At 37.6% G+C, this 21,422-nt stretch overlaps 1 protein-coding gene across 3 annotated transcripts in view; it reads right to left on the reverse strand.

Annotated features, from left to right (window-relative positions):
* The window catches only part of LOC149142720 (uncharacterized), a 517,619-nt gene that overhangs the window by 416,433 nt on the left and 79,764 nt on the right, over positions 1 to 21,422 (reverse strand). For all 3 annotated transcript variants that reach the window (XR_016264192.1, XM_089447323.1, XM_089447324.1), the window contains exons 2-7: positions 16,350 to 16,515; positions 15,169 to 15,237; positions 14,502 to 14,569; positions 6,138 to 6,215; positions 5,813 to 5,903; positions 5,525 to 5,609 (exon numbers count right to left, since the gene is read on the reverse strand). Coding sequence is in view for 2 of the 3 variants with exons in the window: in XM_089447323.1 (XP_089303449.1) it covers positions 5,525 to 5,609; positions 5,813 to 5,903; positions 6,138 to 6,215; positions 14,502 to 14,569; positions 15,169 to 15,237; positions 16,350 to 16,515 (557 nt within the window). In the remaining variant the exon portion in view is untranslated. The remainder of the gene's footprint in view (positions 1 to 5,524; positions 5,610 to 5,812; positions 5,904 to 6,137; positions 6,216 to 14,501; positions 14,570 to 15,168; positions 15,238 to 16,349; positions 16,516 to 21,422) is intronic.

Consider the following 21,422-nt stretch of genomic DNA (forward strand, 5'->3'; position numbering starts at 1 on the left):
TCAGATCTACACAAGTAAATAACAGATCTATACAAATAATTTACAGATCTATCAAAATTTTCACAAAATATTTAAAAGATTTTGAAATTTTAGAGAGGTACTAGCCCAAAAACACCCTGCAAAAAAAAAAAAATATCGTTAGATAAATCCTGAGGCTTATATGAAGTAGGCTCTTCAGAAAATATGTGTTGAGAGTTGGTTGGTCCAACCTAAGACTATCCTCAAATGCTCAATGAGAGCCTGAAAGATCTTCTGCAAACACTAGATCAACCATCAAATCAAGTAGAGAAATAGAACAACAATAAAATTCTGAAGAAATAGAGATACCTGCTACTCCAATCAAAATTAAAAATGTTACCCTAGATCCAACAAACTGAATAAGATACCTATATTCAGATTATTTTAAGAGAGCTATTGATTGATAGCTTTCACATAATATTAAGCAGAAATTAAAACAATGTTACCATAAATTCAGGAAGAGGAACACTACAGCACGTTGAAACCCCAAAGACTCTTGCATTAGTTCAAAAAATGATACAAGAGAGCTTGAGAGCTTAGTACATGATCCAGAGATTGGATGAATTGATTGACAAATGACTTCCTATTTAAAAATAAAATCCTCCAATGACTAGTTCAAGTGATCCTTGTCAACGCAATCTCGACCGCTGATGAGGATCAAAATTTCTTTTAATCTCATCCGTCGAAATTTTAAATTCTTGAGGAAATTCGAATTTTTCAATTAAATGCATATTAATTAATTCAGAAATTAAAATTTTGAATTAATTTCCTCAAAAATTTGATTTTGACTTAACCCCAAGAACCAAAGGCTAAAAATTTAGCAAAATAATCAATTTACCTTGGTCCCGGGACCTCTTAAAATTTAATTTTGAAGGACCAACGAATTTTTCCTTTGGAGAATTTAAATTTACTTAGGACCTAGAATTAATTAAATTTCTGACTTAGGATTTTAATTAACTTTTAACCAGAAAAATTAATTAATTAACCTATGAGGGGATAAATTATTTTTCCAACCCTCAAGACACTTTACATCATGATTTTCACATTTTTTACATCTTGAGGGGGAAAACCCATTTGCAAAAGACCCTCAGACTACCCAGTTTTGCAACACAAATATAATCTAGCAGATCAAGCAATTTGTAATAAAATAACCTAACCAAATAGTTAGGATTATTCCCAGATCACTTTTACATAGACTCGTTCTAGAAGACTAGGACTCCCCTAAGATCCCAGTGACAAAATCTATTCCGACTTTGGGGTAAGGCTGAAGGAAAACTGTGCCGACCATCCGAGAATGGATCGGGGAGACAAACAACCTTCCGGAATATAGATCGTCACCAGAAAAGTAGGTTTACCTAGGTAATTACATACACGACACGGATCTGCTAAGAATATTTACATTATACACATGCAAAATGGGTTTACATTATAAGATGATGATCAAGTTGATGATGATAGTTGGACGGCATGAACACGTCGATCAGGCACTATCCTTTTTTGCAAAAAAAATGGGGTGTATTGCTATGGGTTGTTGACACGTAGTGGTCAACACTCTCCGGCTGAATCGATTTGCTTCTGAAGCAACTACGCAGTCTTCTGCGCTGCCTCACTGGGAATAACTCGGCCTTCTTGTTGCTGCCTCTCCAGATTTGGAAAACTTCCTCCATATCACTGTCTCTGCCCCTCACTGACTCTGCTTCAATCTATGGCTCTCCAACAATTGTTGCTGCTCTATGGAAATCGATCTGCCAAGAAAATTGAACTGCAGAAGTGATTTCTCCAAGTGCTCATCGACTTCTTCTTATAATCCTCTATTGGGACTCCAACGGGCAAGATTAAATCTTAATCAATGGCTAGGATCATCTTGAAGTCGATCCGTGTGAGTTTCTAGATGATTCTCATGTTAACTTAATTAATTCTGATTAATTAACCATATTCCCTAAGACTTGGGGAATATTTAAAAACTAGTTAATAATCTAATTAAGTCACTTCTAGGTGGAATTTCTAGAAACAATTTTTGGGTCTTGGAAATCTCATGCATTCTAGCCTCTCCACCAAATTTCAGGGCTAGAACACATCCAATGCTACAACAATTATTTCCAGGTATGTAAAAAGAAATTGTCTTCCTTTTCTTTGTTTTCCATGATTAGTATACTATAAATTTAGAGTCTACGTCTTTATATCCTCTTTTGAAATTTCGCATTTGTTTTGTGTGGTAGGTCCAAAACCTGAAAATTTAATCAGAGCTCGACAAAATGGCAAAGCCATTGGACCAAATGTGGGAGTATGGTGAGCCATGTGAGGATGATAATAGAGCAAAGTTGAGGTACAAGCTCTGTGGAATGGAAATGTTTGGCAGAATCACCCACTTGAAATACCACCTTGCCAAAATCCCAGGGCATGATGTGTATATTTTCCCTACAACTACCCCAAACATTGTCCTTATTGCAAAGAACTCAATTCATGATACTTCTAGAAAGAGAGAACCAAAAGCTTAGGAGATTATCGTTACGGACTTATAGTATCTACAATCTAGATGCCTCATGATGATCATCTCATGAGATACATTTATTTTTGTTTTAATTTGATTTTGTATTAAGTTTTAACTATTATAGTATTAGGACTCAGAACTCTTGATTGAGAAGTCAAGACAAAATGACAAATACAATATTTCAAACTTAAGTATATAGTAGTATTATCTACATCTTATGCATCTTATATTGTAGTTTTATAATTTTATTTTCATATTTGAGTGACAATGTGTTTGTTAATTTTTTGATGTTGATGTTTGTTAAGTGCTTTAAAAGAATATAACTTTGAAAAAATATCATATTTCAGTATCTACTATTTAGTATCAATGATTGATGTACCACTTGACATCTTATACAATTTATGTCGTAGTTTTATTTTCATATCTGTGAGACAATGTGTTTGCTTGATGTTGATGTTGCTTTAAAAGAATAAAACTTTGAAAAAAAATTATTATTTTTGTATTTTTTTCAAGTTTCCCGATAATTTCCGATATTGCCGATAATTTACATTTTGGTCCCCCAACAATAAATTGCCAATAACGATAAATGTGACTCAAAATACGAACAACACACCTACAGCAGTTTGTTCACCAAGTATTTGACCAAATACCTCATTGAAAGACTCATTGAAACTCAGTTAAAACTCAGAAACTTTAAGTGCAAATTGGAATATTTTAGTTGGGAACATTACACAAGACATCTTAAGCACAAGACACGGTGAGAGTGAGATCTCAGTGGTTGGGTGGAGGACTTCCATTCAAGTGTGTTGGGTCCGAGGAAGATGCAAAGAGCAGCAAGGGAGATCCAGATCAGCCAAGAGATAGATCGAAGGACAGAGATAGGGCTTGATCAGCTGGATCAGATCCACGTTCATTATTGTATATGTAATTTCCTCAGACGGCCATTTTCCCAGTAAGGGAGCTAGAGTAGGTTCGAAGTTATTAATGATGAATTGTTTACGGGCAAAAAACTTGTATGTTCTTATGTGATTTAAATTGGTTGTCTAATTTGCTTTTGCAGTTTAAGCTTTGTTAAGATCCCAGTGGTGCTTTTATTCAGTAGATTTGTGATAAATCTACTTGGAGGTAAATTGCCAAGTTGTTGGGTTCAAGGAGATTTAACACAATTATGGATTTGAGAGGGCTTATTTCCAAAGACTAATTTATTGAAAATGAACATTGGGATGCCACGGTTGTTTTGGAGGGATTGCGGGTGAAGCTTTGGTCCACTACTTCACCAATGGAACCCCCATCGTGTATATTCCATGTTTCATCATAGAAATTCATTATCCTTGATCCACAAAGTGAATTGGGTGTCCATACCAAAGGATAGTGTAATGACTCATTTTTTATTTATAGACAAGAATGTATTAGCATGTATATGATGTATGCATATGATAGCTACATATGCATACATTGCATACCTTGCACTAATATACTTATTAAATAATTACGAAAAATGTTTAAATAAATAATTATAGGTTTGAGTACCTAAAATAATTAAGAAATGAGATAATACCTAAAATTTGACTCTTCGAATATGCATAATAAATATTTCATAAGTATAAGATTAATGAATAAAATTAATATTCTCCACCATAATATTAAAGTTATAAATTATAATATATATATGTGTGTGTGTGTGTGTGTGTGTGTGTGTGTTATTTTATTCAAATAATTAAAGTTTATAAAGTTAATTTAAATAATAAACATTACAAAACCTATTAATATAAATATACCTATAATTAAAATTAAAGGTAAAAAATTAAAATCAAACATATTGATATCTAAGGTTATATAATATTTGTATCTCACCTTCCAACACGTAACATGATGACTCCCAAATCTAATTTGTTAAGAACGGTGGAAGAAGGCGGTGACCACCTGGAAAAAAAACTACTTATGCAAGTACGTGGAAGAATTGGAGAGGGGAGAAGGGGGAAACTGAAGACTGAAAGTCTGAACTGAAGATTGAAATTCGAATCTGGAGGAGTGGAATTCAGAACTGGAGATTTGAGTAATTATTCTTGAAGCTTTTGGGCACGGGGGCCAAATTACTTCAAATTGGAAGTATTTTGGAGTTGGGTACACAGATTGTGTCCAGTTTGGCTGGGAGGTTTCGATCATTTGGTAACCAGAGTGAAATTGGAGCAAGAACAACCTGGGATCAACATCAAATTCAAAGAAAAACAAACAGGTGTTTTCCCAAATTTCACTGTCTGCAAATCTAGAAGTAATTTCATAAATTTCTGTACTTAGAGACCTTACAGATAGACAGGTGCATAGAAGCGATTGTGTTTGGTCTGCCCAGCTTTCTTAAAAGACAAGTGTTTTTACTCGGTTAGTGATGTATCAAAGAATACCAAACAAAGCCCAGCTGGCCAATAGTGGGCTCTCTGATGGCCTTTGAAGTTTGTCCTGTCTGTCATCACTCAGAAACTCTGGAAGCACTTTTTGGAAATGTCAATTTCCCAGAAGTTGCTAGAGATATGTAGAGGATCGGTATTCCAGAATCCATTCTACGTCAAGGCAAGGTTCATAGGCATGCCACATTTTTTGGAGATTTCCATTCTCTAGTTTTGGTTGCTTATTCTGGGGTTTGGCAGAACTTGCAGATTTCAATTTATTTCATGGAAACTCAGGTGTAACTGGTAAGTCAGTTTTTGATCATGAGGTCAGCTCACTGTCCACTTTTTGTACCATGTGGCGGTATGAGGTATGCCGTCAGCACCTGGCTAAGGCCACTCTATTGATCAAAGATGCCCAATCTCTAGATCCCATAGCTTATTCTGGTTTTATCTTACTGTTAGTGGCATTATGGAAGAGGTTATGATGTCCATTGTAGATACACTTCCACTTTTTGCTTCACTGTTTGTAAATATTTTTCTGTAAATATAAGATGTATAATTCAAAAAAAAATTACTAAACATTAATGCATCTATACTTTAACAACCATTAAGTGATTTAAATCCATACCACATGGAATGTCCACTGGTGCTATACGTGGTAGCATCTCTAACCAGTGTCCCAGATTTACTGTCTTTATCAAGGACTCTGCATACTGCATAAAAGCCACACAAGGAAAGTTGTCATCAAGAAGTTTGTTATCAGTACAGTAACCAATAACCTTGAAAAATTAAAGAAAAAAAATTAAGGACATACAGATGGTCTAATTAGAACCTGATTTCCAATGTAATCTTTTCCAAGCAGATATATATATAGGAAACCCAACAAAATTTTGAATACTATCAATTTACACCAAACCTGAAATGAATGGTCAGTCAAGCCCGTGGTTGAGGCTGTAGTTGCATCAGTTACAAGTTCCCCAGTCAACTTCCATGCAACATAGTTATGTCTGCAATTTAAATGGCTTATAATATACATATTTTGGTGCTAAAATTAAATTTTCTAGGAGACAGTCATATTACAATTTACAAATAAACATGATTTGCAAATTGCTCTATGCATATAATCCAGACTTCATAAACAAAATTCAATTACTACTTTCTTCAAGTAAAGTAACAAAAAAATGAAGAATGAGTAGAACTGTAGAACATAAACTGTTAGACTACAGCATCAGAGTCCATACCCTCCAAAAAGAAGATTTTTACACTCTGCTGCTGCACTGATATCATGTTTATCAAGCCATCGTAACTTTGCAAGAAGGCTGCTCCAGATTTCCAGAAGAGAATCAGATAGAATTCAAAATTATGTTTAGAACACTGCAATTAAAATCTCGATAACATTAGGTCACTGACCTTTAAAACATGTAACTATCATTATAGAGGGTACTCCTACAAGACAGGCATTTAAGAGGAGATTACAAGTAAGATCAACTAAGGCTTACCAGAAGCTATTCCTAGCTAGTAACTTCAATACAGTGACTGCAAATAAAGCATGCGCTCACAAAACCCAGGCTCTTAAAAACAGTAAATCAAGCACATTTAGTTGGCCCATGTAGAATTAACGCATTCAAAAAATAGTCAATTTCCATCCATAATTACAAATCAAAGAGGAAATCCAGTGCTTTTAACATAGGGCATGTTACCCACCAAAAATGGGTAACCCTATAGGAGAAAACATTTCTCTTATCTTGGACAGCCAGCCAGCCAGCAGCCCTACATTTGCTCAGTGATGATGATATGCCACATTCCTGCACCATTTGCACAAGTGATACACCTCTCCCCATCCGGCATTCCTCTTGAATGAAAGTGGGTTACCACTCTACAGGTACTTTAACCATTTTGTAATCAAGTGCTTTTACTTAATGTTTTGGGCATTTTGACATGGATAAAGGGGTGATCTAGATGATTGACTGATCTTGACTGTGAACTTGTTCTCTCACCTTACAAGTGTTGATTTCTGGTAGCATTGGATGTGCTCTAAGTCTCAGATTTTGCAGGGAGGCTTGGGCACATGTATTCCAAAGAACCCGGAAAGCGTTTTGGGAAATTCCACCCGGAGACAGTTTTATTAAAATAATTAATAATTTTTAATGGGTCCCTAAGTCTAAACTTAGGAAATTAAAATAATTAATGGGTATTAATCTAACTGTAGGTGTAACTTCTAGAAGAAGACAAGGATCAAACAAAAATAATTAGCCATTGATTAGCTTCTAATCTGGGTCGTTGAATGTCAACAAGAAGATTATTTAAGGAGGCTTGAGGGTCATTTGGAAAACACACCGAGAGTTGATCAGTCAGATCGAATTGTTGAGCCAGAGAGCAGCGCAGTGATTTCATGGTGATCACGCAGAGAGGGGCAGAGATAGTTTTGGCTGGAGAATCTTCTCCGGAGCCAAGAATACGCAGCAGAGAGGCAGAGAAAGATGCAGAGGAGGCAGCACAGTGCCCAGTGAGGGTGACGCAAAGCCAGGAAGGGCTCACGCAGAGCAGTGCAGTGCCTTCCAAGCAGAAGTCCGAGATTTTGCTGGGGGTTTGACGTTCTGAGCTGGGAGGGCTGAAGTCGAAGCTCCTGAGAGCAAATCGATCCAGCAGAGAGGTGATGCAGTGCCTCAAAGGCAATGATGCAGGCCCACGCAGTGACTGCATAGGGGCAGCGCAGAGGTAGCCGAGGACTCGTTGGTTCAGTTGCCGGATCAGCCAAGACTTGCAGTGTAGAGTGAGGTAATCTCACTAATTTCTTTTGCCAAGTGATATTCTCTGTACTGGATTGCCAACAAGGCATCCAGAGTTTGTATTCAGAAATAAATTTTGCCTAATAATAAACACCCTCAGATCTATTGCACCAGTTTTCCCGCATTGGGTTTTTCCGGGGACATTTGTCCAAAAATAACGGCGCCCTGTGTGATGTTTTTCTCTTATGCTCAGTTTTCTAGTTTCGGCATATTATTTTAAATAGTGAATGTTGCAGTTGTAGTTACTTCGATATTTACAGTAGAACATAGTAAATAACTTGTATGGATTAACAAGTAGGAGAAGAAATAGATCCCTTCCTTCTCAGGTTGCAAAGTATTCATGACTAGCTAACTTCCGTAGGATCTACACCAGATGCTGAATTCATGGTCAAGACTGCCCTGAATGCAGTCACTGAACACTGGGAAACCTTTGTCCAAAGCATCTTGGGCAGGGCTTCTCTTCCTAGTTGGGAGGATATGTGGGCAACTCTTCAACAAGAAGAGATCAGAGGATTGACCAAGGCGGGAAGCAGCAACAAAGGGATCAAAATCAAGAAGGAGGAAGAGGAGGATGCGGCTCTCGCATCAGCGAAACAGCAAGGGCAGAAGAAACGAAAGAAGAAGGACAAATCCAAAGTCATATGCTTCAAATGTGGAGAAATGGGTCATTTCGCTACGCAGTGCCCTCGGAAGAAGGGAAAAGAAGAGAAGTCTGACTCAAAGGCTGCTCCAGCGAAAGCTAACGGAGAGGACGATGATAATTGCGCCATGAGTGCTCATGCACCTCTAGAGAAGAGGTGGGGCGATATTGAGTTGTAGTCAGGAGGACTACATGAGAGTAGGATCCTTGAGGTGCCCAAACTCTTGGATCACATACGGCTACGGGAGCCCTTAATGACAGTAGTAGATTGACAGGAGTCAGTTGGTGCGAGGGATGATGGAGCAACAGTGGCAAAGCTAGAGTGTCAAAGTCTGAAGCAGCACAGTGGAGTGTTGCAGCAGTGCGGGGGGCACAGAGCAGATACAACAGCAGCGCAGTAGCATCAGAGGGTCAGCACAGATTAGCAGCAAAGGTAGCTTCAGCATCACGGGGTATCCAGACTGACCAGCATGTCAGCTTTTGGGTGATTTTTTCAGTTGCTTACTTCTCAGCAACTGAGTTGCAATGCAGCAGTTAGCAGTGGCAGTGCTATGGGCAGCATGATGCAGCATATTGAGAGGGAGTTGCAGTACAGATGCAGCAATGACAGTGGCAGTGTCATGGGCAGCAGTACAGGTTGCAGCAACGCAGTGGATGAAGGGCAGCAGGCCGAGCATCAGCAGCGCAAAGGACCGATGCCATGGATTAGTGTGATACTTCTGCTGGGAAGTATTGCTAGAGCACATTCCTCGCTAAGAGGGAGTGTTGATTTTTGGGTAGCATCGGATGTGCTCTAGCTCCGAAATTTTGTGGAGGGGCTAGAACACATGAGATCTCCAAGACCCAGAAATCGTTTGGTGAAATTCCACCTGGATTGTATTTTATTAAAATAATTAATATTTTTAATGGGGTATTAAAATATTAAAATATTAATGGGTATTAATGAAAATATGGGTGAGAAGCTTCTAAGAGACAAGGATCAAGTCTAATTTAATCTTAGTCATTGATTAGAGATTAGATCACGGCCGTTGATTTCTCAACAGGAAAAGTATAAAGGAAGGCTTGGGGTCAGTTGGAGAATACACACAGAGAGATTGAGGAAATCGATTTTCTGAGGTGAGAAGTTCTCAGGAGGGAAATCGATTGGGGAGATCTTGTAGCTGAGGGGCAGTGATAGTTCGGGAATACTGACAAAGAGGCAAAGAGAAGCTTGTGGAGGCAGCGTAGTAGCCAGGAAGAGCTGATGTTGGGCCAGTGTAGGCCCATGCAGCCTTGACGCAGAGCCAAAAGGGCCAGTGCAAAGGGAGAAATCTGCCTTCCACGCAGAGAGCCGGAATTGTCGGGAACTGCCGGGAAATCTGACACAGTGGGCGGAAGAGCTGATGCAGAGCCTCAGAGAGCTCCACGCAAGCCCATGCAGTTACTGCGAAAGGGCAGCACAGTTGTAGCCAGGGCCAGCTAGTTTTGTTGCCAAAACAACTGGAATCGGCCGGGTGAAGTGACGTAAAACTCACTCAGGTTTTCCACCATTGTATTTCTCTGTCACTAGTTTGCTGGGAGGGCAACCAGCGTTTGTATTCAGAACTTCTGCTTAATAATAGAAAACCCTCAGAGTTGTTGCACCAGTTTTCCCACATTGGGTTTTTCCAGGGACATTTAGTCCAAAAATAAGTGTGCCCCTTGTGTGTTTGTCTCATTTATTTTTTTTAGTACTTGATCTGTATATTGGTGTAGGTTGCAGTGTATCTACATTAATATTTTCCGAATATTTCTGAAAATAACTTGTTAAATGAAGAACACAAGTAGGTAATGCAAATCAGTTTGTTGCAGTAGGATTTTTGACTTGTTCGATTTAGAAATTTTCACAACTACTTCTTTAGGACTCCTTGAAGAGCGAAGTTCCTAAAATCTTGATCATTTTGACTCCAATCTTCCCAATAGCTAAGCACTAGTCCTAGATCCTTGGTGATCACATTAAATTAACGAAATATCATTCTTTCACCTCTTTTCTTCCTCTTTTCTTCATCCCCTAAGGATAAGGAGATTTTCTAGGAATTGGTGCAAAATTTTAGGGAGGAGTAATTTTAGGATTTTGTTCTGACAAGTTTCTTCATTTATGCCTCCTCTAGGCATCCTCCAGTTTGGAACGAATTCTGACAATGGAATTTCAAATGAATTGATGCCCTAACTATCACACCAAGAGGAAACCCTTGAAGTTGCTTTGACTTGGGCATATCTGGAAGGTTTGCACTTTGTAGTTCATCATTCAAAACCTTTTCTCTTAACTATAGGTGATCATTGGATGAGCCTTTACCACGGTATATCTCTCAACCCTTGGTCTCTTATAGTATTTCTCTCAAGGGGTTTTTTGTGGAAAGTCACCCTAGCTTCTCCCAAAGCTCACACTTTAATTGAATCTTTCCATTGAATGAGCCATCCTTGCCTCACTTTGAACCCTAGTATAAACACATCAATCACAAGTGAGGGATCTTGGAAATTTTGATCTTAAGCATTCATCATTATTGAATATTCCTTAGCCCGAGGTCATCCTTCATAGGTCTTTCTTGGGGAGCCTTTCAACTTTTCTTTAAGCATTTGAACCATTAATTGAGCCTCTCCTTTGAATGGGCCTTGGAAATCATGTTATACCTTGCCATTGATCCTATCATTCAAGTGATTTCCTCCATACTGGGACTCCTCCCATCGTTGACAATCCGTGAAGAGCAGGGGGCATCGACTGAGGAGTTAGTGGGTCCTTGTCCCATTGTTGCCATTTGGTCTAGTAGTTGTCTATTAGATACTCTTCCCAGGGCCCCTGCTAAATTGAGCGGTAACAAGTCCAACAAAATCCAATAAAAAATGCATATAATTGCAACTTAGTTAAGGATAAAACATACTTTCAATAATACCACAATCCTCTACAGTCTATAGTCTAGAGATCACAGATTTAAGATGGATGCTGGAAAAATAAATAGAAACATATTGACTACAAAATGATGAAAGGTAATACTTTACAGTTATAATCAACCAATACATATGCAAATTTTAAATGGTAGATATTATTCATAACTTTAGAATACAGTGTGTGTCCTTGATCACAAATAATTCAGAAATATTTGGAAGTCACAAAAAATGTTACTTCTAGAATTATCTCGAGGAAGAGGATTGGTGAATAGTAAATGTTAACTTGGAAAATACGAAGGACATTTGAAGAGGGCGGTAACTTGATATAATAGGTATGTAGATTTTAGTTCATATTGGATTTACGAAAATCCATAACCACAGATCTTGTTATGACATACAGATAGTATAGATGATACATGACTTTGTGGAAAACAAAACCACATTAATATAAATATCCAATGGTCTGAAAGAAGAAGTTCTTCTTCTCAATTAAAACTCAAATCAACATCCCAAACATACCAATCTTACATAAGATCATAGATAAGCCTATAGTGTAGTTTACTTGAACTAGGTAACCACTTTAGGGCATGAGTATTATGACCAATGGTGCATGTGATGTGATGTTGCATTTGAGATCTGCATTATCTTATGATAGTATGTGGTAATGTTGCTTAAAAGACAAAGATACAAACCAAGGAATGAAGATTTGTCAAACTCTTTGGCTAAGCCCCTTCAATATTTTATTCCCTAGAAAAAAGCATGATGTTAAGCATTCATCTTCCAAACCATAACTCACCAAATCACCCAAACAAGGAGAAAGAGTGCACCAGTGATTGCGAAATCATTGACATAACACATCAAGATGAGAACATATACTTACATAGGTCACACATGAACAGGATACCTTAAGATAATTCTAAAGAGTGATTTTGGCTTCACAAGGATAATTGGATGCCACTTAAGTTCACAAACCAGAACAATTGAATAATGCAGTCCCACTTTTGCTTTGATGTGATTAAAAGTTTACCAAATTGCATGTGTATACTATCCTTGAAGAAATGGCATAAGAAACAAAAAATTTGCCAAAGAATAGAAGTGCAGTTGAAAAGTTCAATCAATCTTTATATCAAAGTTACTAGATCTGACCGTGTAGACCACAAATTGGTGGTTATACGATTGATCCAAACTGAGTCAGTTCAGCTAGGAACTGTTGGGACCCCGCTTTGACAAGTCAAACCCAGATGAAATCAATTTGACCCTCTTGACCAGATCGACCACCTGTCTTCCCTGTTTGCCCCACAATTTTGACCAGTTTGACTTTCCTAGGGTGTTTATAAATTTTGTGTTTGATCATTTGAAGCTCATTCTCACAGTTTCTCCTTGCCAGTGTAAAAATTCCTAAACCGGAATCCCTACTACAGCAACTAATGATATTTCTCCTACTTGTTAGATTTTCATGAACAAGTTATTTGCGGTTTCTTACAGCGAATATTGAAATACATACACTGCAGCCTTCACTTAATTAATTTATATGCGGAAACAAGAGATTGAGCAAGAAAGAAAATACAACACAATAGCATTGTTATTCTTGGACAAATGTCCAAGAAAAAACCCAATGCGGGAAAACCGGTGCAGTAGATCTGAGGGTTTATTATTATTAAGCAGTAGCAAATTTTGAATACATCTTTGAATACCTCAAAGGTTATTTAGTTACAAAGACAGAAATACTAGCAGAAATATTTGTGAGATTACCTCACACAATCATTAAGAAAAATCTTACTGATCCCCACGCAGTCCCTGCATCAGCCCCTCTAGGCACCGTGTCACCCAGCAAGTTGATCGATTTGCTACCCAGAGTCACTACTCTCAGCCTCCCAGTCTCACACCCCGACTCCCAGCTTCTAAAACAGACTCTGCTGCAAAATTTCAGACTCTCTCTCACCCTCTATGCTACCTTTGCATGGCTTTGCGTGAGAGCTTATGGATCACTCTCTGCCTCTCTTTGCTGATGATTCTCCGACTGAGAAAATCTCTCTCTCCAGATGCTATCTCTGCCCCTCAACTGCAAGAAATCTACTCGATCAAAATTTCCTCCTGAGAACTTCTCACTTCAGAAATTCGATCTCTTGATCTCTTGGTGTGTTCTCCAAGTGCCCATCAAGCTTCCTCTTATAATCCTCTCGTTGATCAATCAACGGCCTAGATTAGATTCTAATCAATGGCTAGGATCATATTGACTTGATCTCCGCCTTCTTCTAGAAGTTTGACCCACAGTTTATATTAATACTCTTTAATAATTTAATTTCCTAAGTTTAGAATTAGGATCCCATTAAAAATAATTAATTATTTTAATTTCCTAAGTTTAGACTTAGGGTCCCATTAAAAATAATTAATTATTTTAATAAAACTGTCTCCGGGTGGAATTTCCCAAAACGATTTTTGGGTATTGGAGAATCCGAGAATGCATGTTTCTAAGACTCCCTGTAAATTTTGAGGCCTAGAGCACATCCGATGCTACCCCAAATCAACAGGCAGTTCTAGGTAGGGCTTGACTCTTGACAATGGACATATTGAACTTTCTTCATATTGGTTCATAACTTCATGCTATGTTTCATACCAATTCTGGTGTATATTGATATGATCATATGATATTACTTGGATATATTATATTTTCATTATCTTCAGTGTCAATTTTCATTTCTAATCTAAAATCCAATGCAAAAAAATAGATTTCATGAAAATCTTTATTTTTTTTTATATCTAACTTTTGAAGTCATTGTCGAGTTGACTGGTGAGTCTTTGCCAAGTCCTGAGTCAAGTTTGAATGGTGAGCTAAAATGGGCCCTGAGCTGAGTTGAGCTATTTATGGTCGAATTGGAAAATAGCAGGAGAATTTCATAATGTCACTTTCCAACACAACCAATAGAAAAGGAAAATGAATCAATAAAAATATTTCAGAAATAACAATCTAAAATAGTCCACCCTAAATAGATGTATTCAATTACATCCTTTTGAGCTGAGGCTTTATTAATTATTAAATGTAATTTCCAAAAGTACCTTATAGATGCAAGCAACAAATTCCCAAAAACAAAACTAGAACTTTGCTCGTTTACTCTAACATTGCCCCCCTTTATACAGGATGAAACCAGAAGTGGAAAAAAAATGTCCAAAAGCTTCCATAGGTTGTGTGATCCTAAAGAGCTACAAGAAAAAGGAGCTACAGAAATACTAAAGTTTTAACAGTAGCATTTTGAACAGCAGTTGCTCCTCACCTTGTTCCACCCTGCAGTTGCCCTGTTGTAGATACTAGGGAAGATGATCCCCCAGCCAGCTCAGCAATCTAACATGCGATTCAAAGAACATATTTGGGTGGTCAGCAGCAATACACACATGGGTGGACATAAAATAAATGGAACATAGTTTTCAATGATACTACGTAGAGGGAAAACAAATCAATGCAAATACAACTATGAGGAATTGCATATATAGATCCTTGAGCGAAATGATGAAGATTCTCTGGATGATTCTTTATAGAAGTCAAAAATGTGAACAGTTTGCTAGCCAAAAGAAATCAAATTAACTGTTCAATTACTGAAAGTTAGATTTGGTGTATGGAATTTTCTCTTTAAATGGCAGTCCCTTTTATTTGGAAGACTAAAATGAATAATGTTTATTCTCTATATGATTCTTTCTATAAGTGAGAAATGGAATTTTCTCTTAAAATAACAGTCCCTTATTTGGAAGAACAAAAGGGAATGATGAATATTCTCTGTGTGATTCTTTCTAGAAGCAAGAAATGTGAAAAGTTCCCTAGCCAAAAAGGAACAAGTTAACTGACTATTCAACTACTGAAACTTAAATTTGATGTATGGAATTTTCTCTTAAAATGGCAGTCCCTTATATTTGGAAGACCAAAAAGATCACTCAAAATGCATATACCTCTTCTGCCTCCACAAACCCACGAGCATCTGAGTAAAGAATAGCATTTCGTTTTTGACTTGCTGTTTCCTGTTGTAAATATTCGGAGTCAGCTTCTATCTCGACAGATATGAATCAGCACAATGGACATCAATGGAGTTTAGTTGTAAGAAGTTAAATCTTAAATCCAATACTAGTTCTTCCTTTAGCATGTCAGTAAAGTCAAGTATTCTTCCAACATACAATAAATAATCAGAGCCATGGAGAAGATATGAACAGACTTACCTACGAACTGCACAGTAAAATTCTGAATAATCAACACAGTGCTTTTTGACATATGACAACCCACATTACAATTATGCAATTCCAATCATGCTGCCTTCCTTGTGTGTTTAGTGGAGCCTTGAAAACCATCGTAAACTGCCTTCCTATGAGAAAGTTAACTTCAAGAATGAATTTAAAAATGCATTCACAACTTTGCTTTACTTCAAGTATGGTAGGATCCAATGGAGATCGAAATGGGCATGTATGATCATAGACCTTGACAAAGTTATGATGTTTAATTGATGAATCAATAGTAGTTGGCATGGTTTTCTGCGAGGAGAAAATGGACTTGTGGGTTCTATTCCCCTTGGTAAGGAACAAATCAACATATTTTTTCTAATAGGATCAAGGCCAAATAATCTTACAAGTGACTAGGTGTTCATGGTGTTTATGGAATAATCTAACTTTTGGACTAGCTTACTCTAGATAATCTTTTAGGGCACCAAAAAAGGAAGGAATCGATTGTTAAGTATTATACTTAGAAAAGGACAGCTACTGAAATCATTTTACATGAAGGAAGCTCTAGTTCCATGACTAGTAGTTGTGTATCTATTGTCATGCAGATTCATGTAAAAGTTGTGACGAAATCATTACGACCTTTCTTGTGAAATCTTTGGTCAAAACTTAACGAGACCTTCCTTTCTTCTCTCCTTTCAAAAACAAAGGTAAAGTTTTGAGAATACTCAAAAAATGAAGACAACTCAACATAAATGTCTACTGATAAAAAGGGCCATATTTGACCCATGAATAACGTACACATACTTCTCTACACTATGTGGCCTTCTTATGGTGAATAAAAACAAAATATATCATTTAAAATAACATGGAAACATGCAATATTGTTAATCTGGAATTGTTCAAAGATCAGACAGCCACACCTTTGGGATTAGGATGACGTCTTGCATTTGGCCCGTTAATGCAATAGCATCAGGCAACCATTTTTCGAAATTCCTAGATGAATTATTTGATAAACAATCATTAATTGCCATCTTTGCAGCCAACCACCAATCCTCTTGGTCCTGCTCCATGCTAGCTTGCCATCCCCTGCTTGTTCCAAAAGTACCAATAAGTAAAACAAGAGAATTAAAATTTTTTACCAAAACCCAAGCCAAAGTCAGTTTGAACACTACTGCAATAAAACGTTTATAGATTTATTTCCTTATTTGATATTACATTATATGAGAATTAAAGTGAATCCAATACATGTATTTTTATTCCACTTACCCACATACAAACATATTAAAACCAAAAGTACATAGCTAATTTGTCAACTATTTTTAACTAATAGGTCAGAAATAAATCATACATTTTGCAACCATAAGATGCCATCACAATTGTGTAGGGTGGTGAAATATGGTGCATTACAAATATAAATATCTGCTAACCAATAAACGTTCATGTTCCCACTCAAATTGTACATTAGAATGGTGAAAGCTCCAACACACACCATACAATCCAAATGGAATCTCGTGTTACCCCTCTTTCAGCAGGGGTACTCCAGAACTTTTTGTCCACGCCATATTGTGAAAACTCTATTGCAGTTAATCTCATAATTATTCACCTATCTTTTATATGATTAGTCCCAACAAATTAATTTACTGTAAATACTAAATAAAACACAACTGCAAATTTCACCAATTAAATAAACCACAGGAACTAAGAAAACAAACACATAAAATAGACACCGAGATTTTTGGACAAACTATCCCTGGAAAAACCCCAATGTGGGGAAAACCAGTGTTGCACATGAGGGTTTTATTAATTTTCAGCAAATCTGTAATTGAAAATTACATTAATTGTTTGTTGTAAACTGGCAAAGCCCCGGCAAAATTATTTCCTTCACTTCTACAAGCTAATTCGGCCTCATAGAAGCTATTCGACTCCTCTGAATCAATTCGGCCCTCCTGTAAGGCCCTAAATTGACCCACACGTGCAGCCCTGGAGAATAACTCAACGTCCATTGGCAACTCGCACCTCCTGGTTGTAATGTCACCTATTTCTCGAGCTAGGAGCCATTATTTCTGCTTGCCTAATCATCTCATTTAGGCTAGTGAGAAGGAAAAATTATCTAGGAGATGAAATTTACCCAATTTTGATATTATTAAATAAAAAGGGACAAAAAGTATTTTTATTAGAAATGAGCAAAATGTCACTTAGGAGAAAAAGCGGCTTCATTAATAAAATAATATTAAAAGGGCTTCTAGAAGCTTGAAGAAAACTCGATGAAAATTATAAAAGGAGGGTGGAGTTCATTTGCTAATCATTCTATCACCTGAATTCTAATTGCCATTGAAGAGAAGCTCAAGTGAGTTTCAGATCGAGGGTTTCAAGCGAAATCCTCACACTAGTTTTGGTGGATCTCATTGCCACCCTAGCTAGTTTCTCTGCAATTTCAGTGGACAATTTTCGCCACCCTAGTTGGATTATTTTCTGGGATTATTTGAAGATCTAAATAAGATTGGTTGCAGGAAAACTTCAGCTCAAGGAGCATCATTATTATTTGCATGAGGGATCAAAATTCATAAGCATCCTAGAGGCTGAATTGTTCCAGGCACATACATCCTTCAAGAGGGTCGATTTGATTATCTCCAAGAGGCTGTTTACACTCCAATAGGCCAAATTTTTGCCAATACCAAATGGACGAATTATGTGAGAAAAAACATATAATTTGCAGAAATCGAACTAAGCCATTTGTGCCATTCGCTCAGCCTAACAGTCAGTGGTATTTCAGATCTCTGGTTCAGGAAGAGAGGCCAGATATGTTGTTGAAATCCTTAGAGGCCAAGTTAGAAATTCTAGTACCAATCATTCAGTTGGGAGGCCGAATTAAATTGTGCTCTTTTAGAAAATTTTATGCCCAGAAGAAAGGCCGAACTCTTCAGCATTTTGTGGTTGAGTTTACCAGTGAGAAAAGAGGACCAAATTCTCCTTATTAGAGGGACGAAATTTCCAGAATTGCCTTCCAGCATTTAAAGTCCAAGTCTGAAGTTTAGTTTCTAGGAGGCCACGAATTTTCCTTGCAATTTTCAAGAGGTTTATTTTAATACTAGCATAGGCTGAGTTCCATAGTCAGAAAAAGAGCCGAAGTTATCTTGCTGGTGGATCAAATTCCAGCGGTAAAATCTTTGCATTAGTTGAGGGTTATTTCTCATTTTCTGAGCATAGCATTCATTTCTAGAAAGAAGCTCAAGTGTTGAAGCATACTCCCTATTGAAGGCTGAGATATATTGTTCAGATGGTCGAATATGTGTTGAGGTTTATCTCCAGGCATTATAACATCAGCAGATAATGAAATCCTCTGTCTTCCTTTCAGCTGGAGCAAAACCCAAGTTCCACACTAAGTTTTGAATTGTAACTGTTACCCACCAAAAGTGGGTGACCCCATAGGAGGATTTTTTCTCCTAGATTTGTCTTCAGCCTGCAGCCAACAGCCCCTGACAGCCACCAGTTTAGCCAATATATTGTGCCATTTGATCTCCGCTCTCTAAGCCAGTCATATGTCGCACCGCCCATCTGTCAAGAGCGTATGGTTGTAGGTGGGCCATCCAATCTTAAAGGTATGTTTTTCATGGTGCAATCAGGTGCTTATGCTTGTTTTACCTTGGTCACATTGGGCACGGATTATTCGCTGACTTGGAAGGAGGAGGGGTTTTGACTGTAGCTTTGTTCCCTCTGTTAGTTTTTGTAGCATCAAAGGTATTTCAGTCTCGAAACTTTGTGGAGAGGCTAAAACACAGGAGTTTTCCATAACCCAGAAATCATTTCTGGAAATTCCACCTAGAAGTGTCTCAATTAGATTATTAGCTTATTTTTTAATATTTCCCAAGTCTAAACTTAGGAAAAGGGTTTAATTAATCAATATTAATTGAGAAAGGTGTGAATTATCTAGAAACTCACACGGATCGATCAAAAAATGATCTCATCCATCGATTATGTTTTAATCTTGGTCGTTGGAGTCCCAACTGGAGGTTATAAGAGGAGGTCGATGGGTAGATGGAGAAATACACTAGTCACACTTAAGATCGATTTTCCTTGGGCAGTTTGATTTTCCAGAGAGCAGCAACAGTTGCCGAAAGAGTTAGAGCCGGAGAAGGGAACCAGAGACAAAGAGGGGCAGGGACAGTGATCCAGAGGAAGTTTTCCAGATCTGGAGAGGTAGCAGCAAGTGGCAGAAGTATTCCACGTAGAAGTTGCGCAAGGGCTGCTTCAACAGAGTAGTTCGATTTACTATTTAGCTAGAGAGGAAGTCGATTCAGCTTCCAATGGTCGGGAAAGTCTTCCAGAGGCCCGGAGAGTCACTTCCAGCAACAGAGACAGGCAGGACGACTTGATCAAAGGCTGAACAGAGCCACACGTGCGAGAGGCAGCGCAAGGACTACGCAGAGGATCTGCGTAAGGGTTTGGACGGTTAGATTTTCTAGAGGAGCTAGTGTCGGGATTGCTTGTGGAGTGAGAGAATTTTTCTCTCTAATTACTTTTGTCAGATACTTGCTGATTGTATAGACAGCTGGGCATCCATAGATGGTAATCAGATTATTTCACTATTGCTTAATAACAAAAACCCTCAATTGTTGCACCAGTTTTCCCAAGTTGGATTTTCCAGGGGACTTTAGTCCAAAATTACTGTGTCATAATTTTGTGAGTGTGCCAATATTTTCTCAGTTTCTAGCGCTTTTATTTTCCGCAGTATTTTTGTGAAGATTGCAGTGTGATTATTTCATTGTTGTCGTAGCAATAAACTATTAAATTAATTTATAGTTAGAAGAAATAATTCCAGTTGCTGCAATAGGATTTCAGTAGTGAAATTTTCACATGGTATCAGAGCGATTTTGATCAAACGGGGAAGCTCAAAAGCGGAGGAAGAAATTCATTGTTCAGAGGGAGCAGTAGGATGAATTTTTAGGGGCTGCGCAGAGCCTAAGCCAAGCATTGCGAGTTGCTTGAGCAAGTTCGATTTTTCAGTACAAGTTGGCAGAAAAATTTGGCTTGCCAGATCGAGTGATTCTAGCTGGCAGAAGGGGTTGTAGCTCAGATTTTCGCTGAGCAGATTTCTTGTTTGGGCGCAGAAAGGTTTTGCAACAGTTTGCAGCAACAAAATGTAATATTCCTAATTGGAATTTAACAGTTAATACCAAGCTATGGACTAGGAACAGTAAATAAATTGGAACTCATACACAATAATTAAAACACAAAAATGTCCAACAACACAATCTGAGCCATTTTATTAATTTTATGATAAAAGAATACATAAAATGAGCTAAAGTTTTGGAACCTGGGCTTGCTATGCAAGCAAGGCAAACCCCAAGTTAGAATGCGTAGGATCAGGTGCTGCAATTGGCCCAAATCTATAGCTCAAACTTGCCCAGAAACTCCACTTCGGACTGTTGAATGGAACTGATCGTCCTGCTCAAAATAATGCTTGGAATGCTCTAAAATTACAGCCGCCAGCTCCTCTCCTCAAACCCGAAAATACCCAGAAAAGGTTTGGCCTATCTCCAAACCAAAGTCGAACCCACAAAATGGTGCAAATTCCCTAGCTAACTAGCAATTTGCCCTGCTATAAGAATTAGGATTTCAGGCCCGAATATCGCCCAAAAAAATCTGTAAAATTAGTCAAAGACTCCTCTCAATAAACCCACAAAAACCCAGAAAGGGTTTGGGCTGAATCAGTGGGAAAATGTAACTATGTTCGGTCTTCAATAATGTACTTGAGTCATTATGTAATGTACTTGTCAAAAGAATAAACAAAAGAATTTTTATTATTATTATTGTGACTTATTAAAGCATGGGTTTCATGCTTGGGTCACCATGTTTTAGGTCAAAGTCCCCATTGAGGACTTCTAGGATTTATTCTGAGTCTATAGAGTTATTGTACATTTAAAGAGACCCTTCTTGGGCTTTTGAATCATGTAAAAAGGTTAAGTATTGAATCAAATATGAATTATGTAACC

The sequence above is a fragment of the Pinus tabuliformis genome, chromosome X (genome assembly GCF_031772625.1).
Source record: "Pinus tabuliformis cultivar Carrire ecotype Pingquan chromosome X, CPIR1, whole genome shotgun sequence".
In the NCBI taxonomy this organism is placed as follows: domain Eukaryota; kingdom Viridiplantae; phylum Streptophyta; class Pinopsida; order Pinales; family Pinaceae; genus Pinus; species Pinus tabuliformis.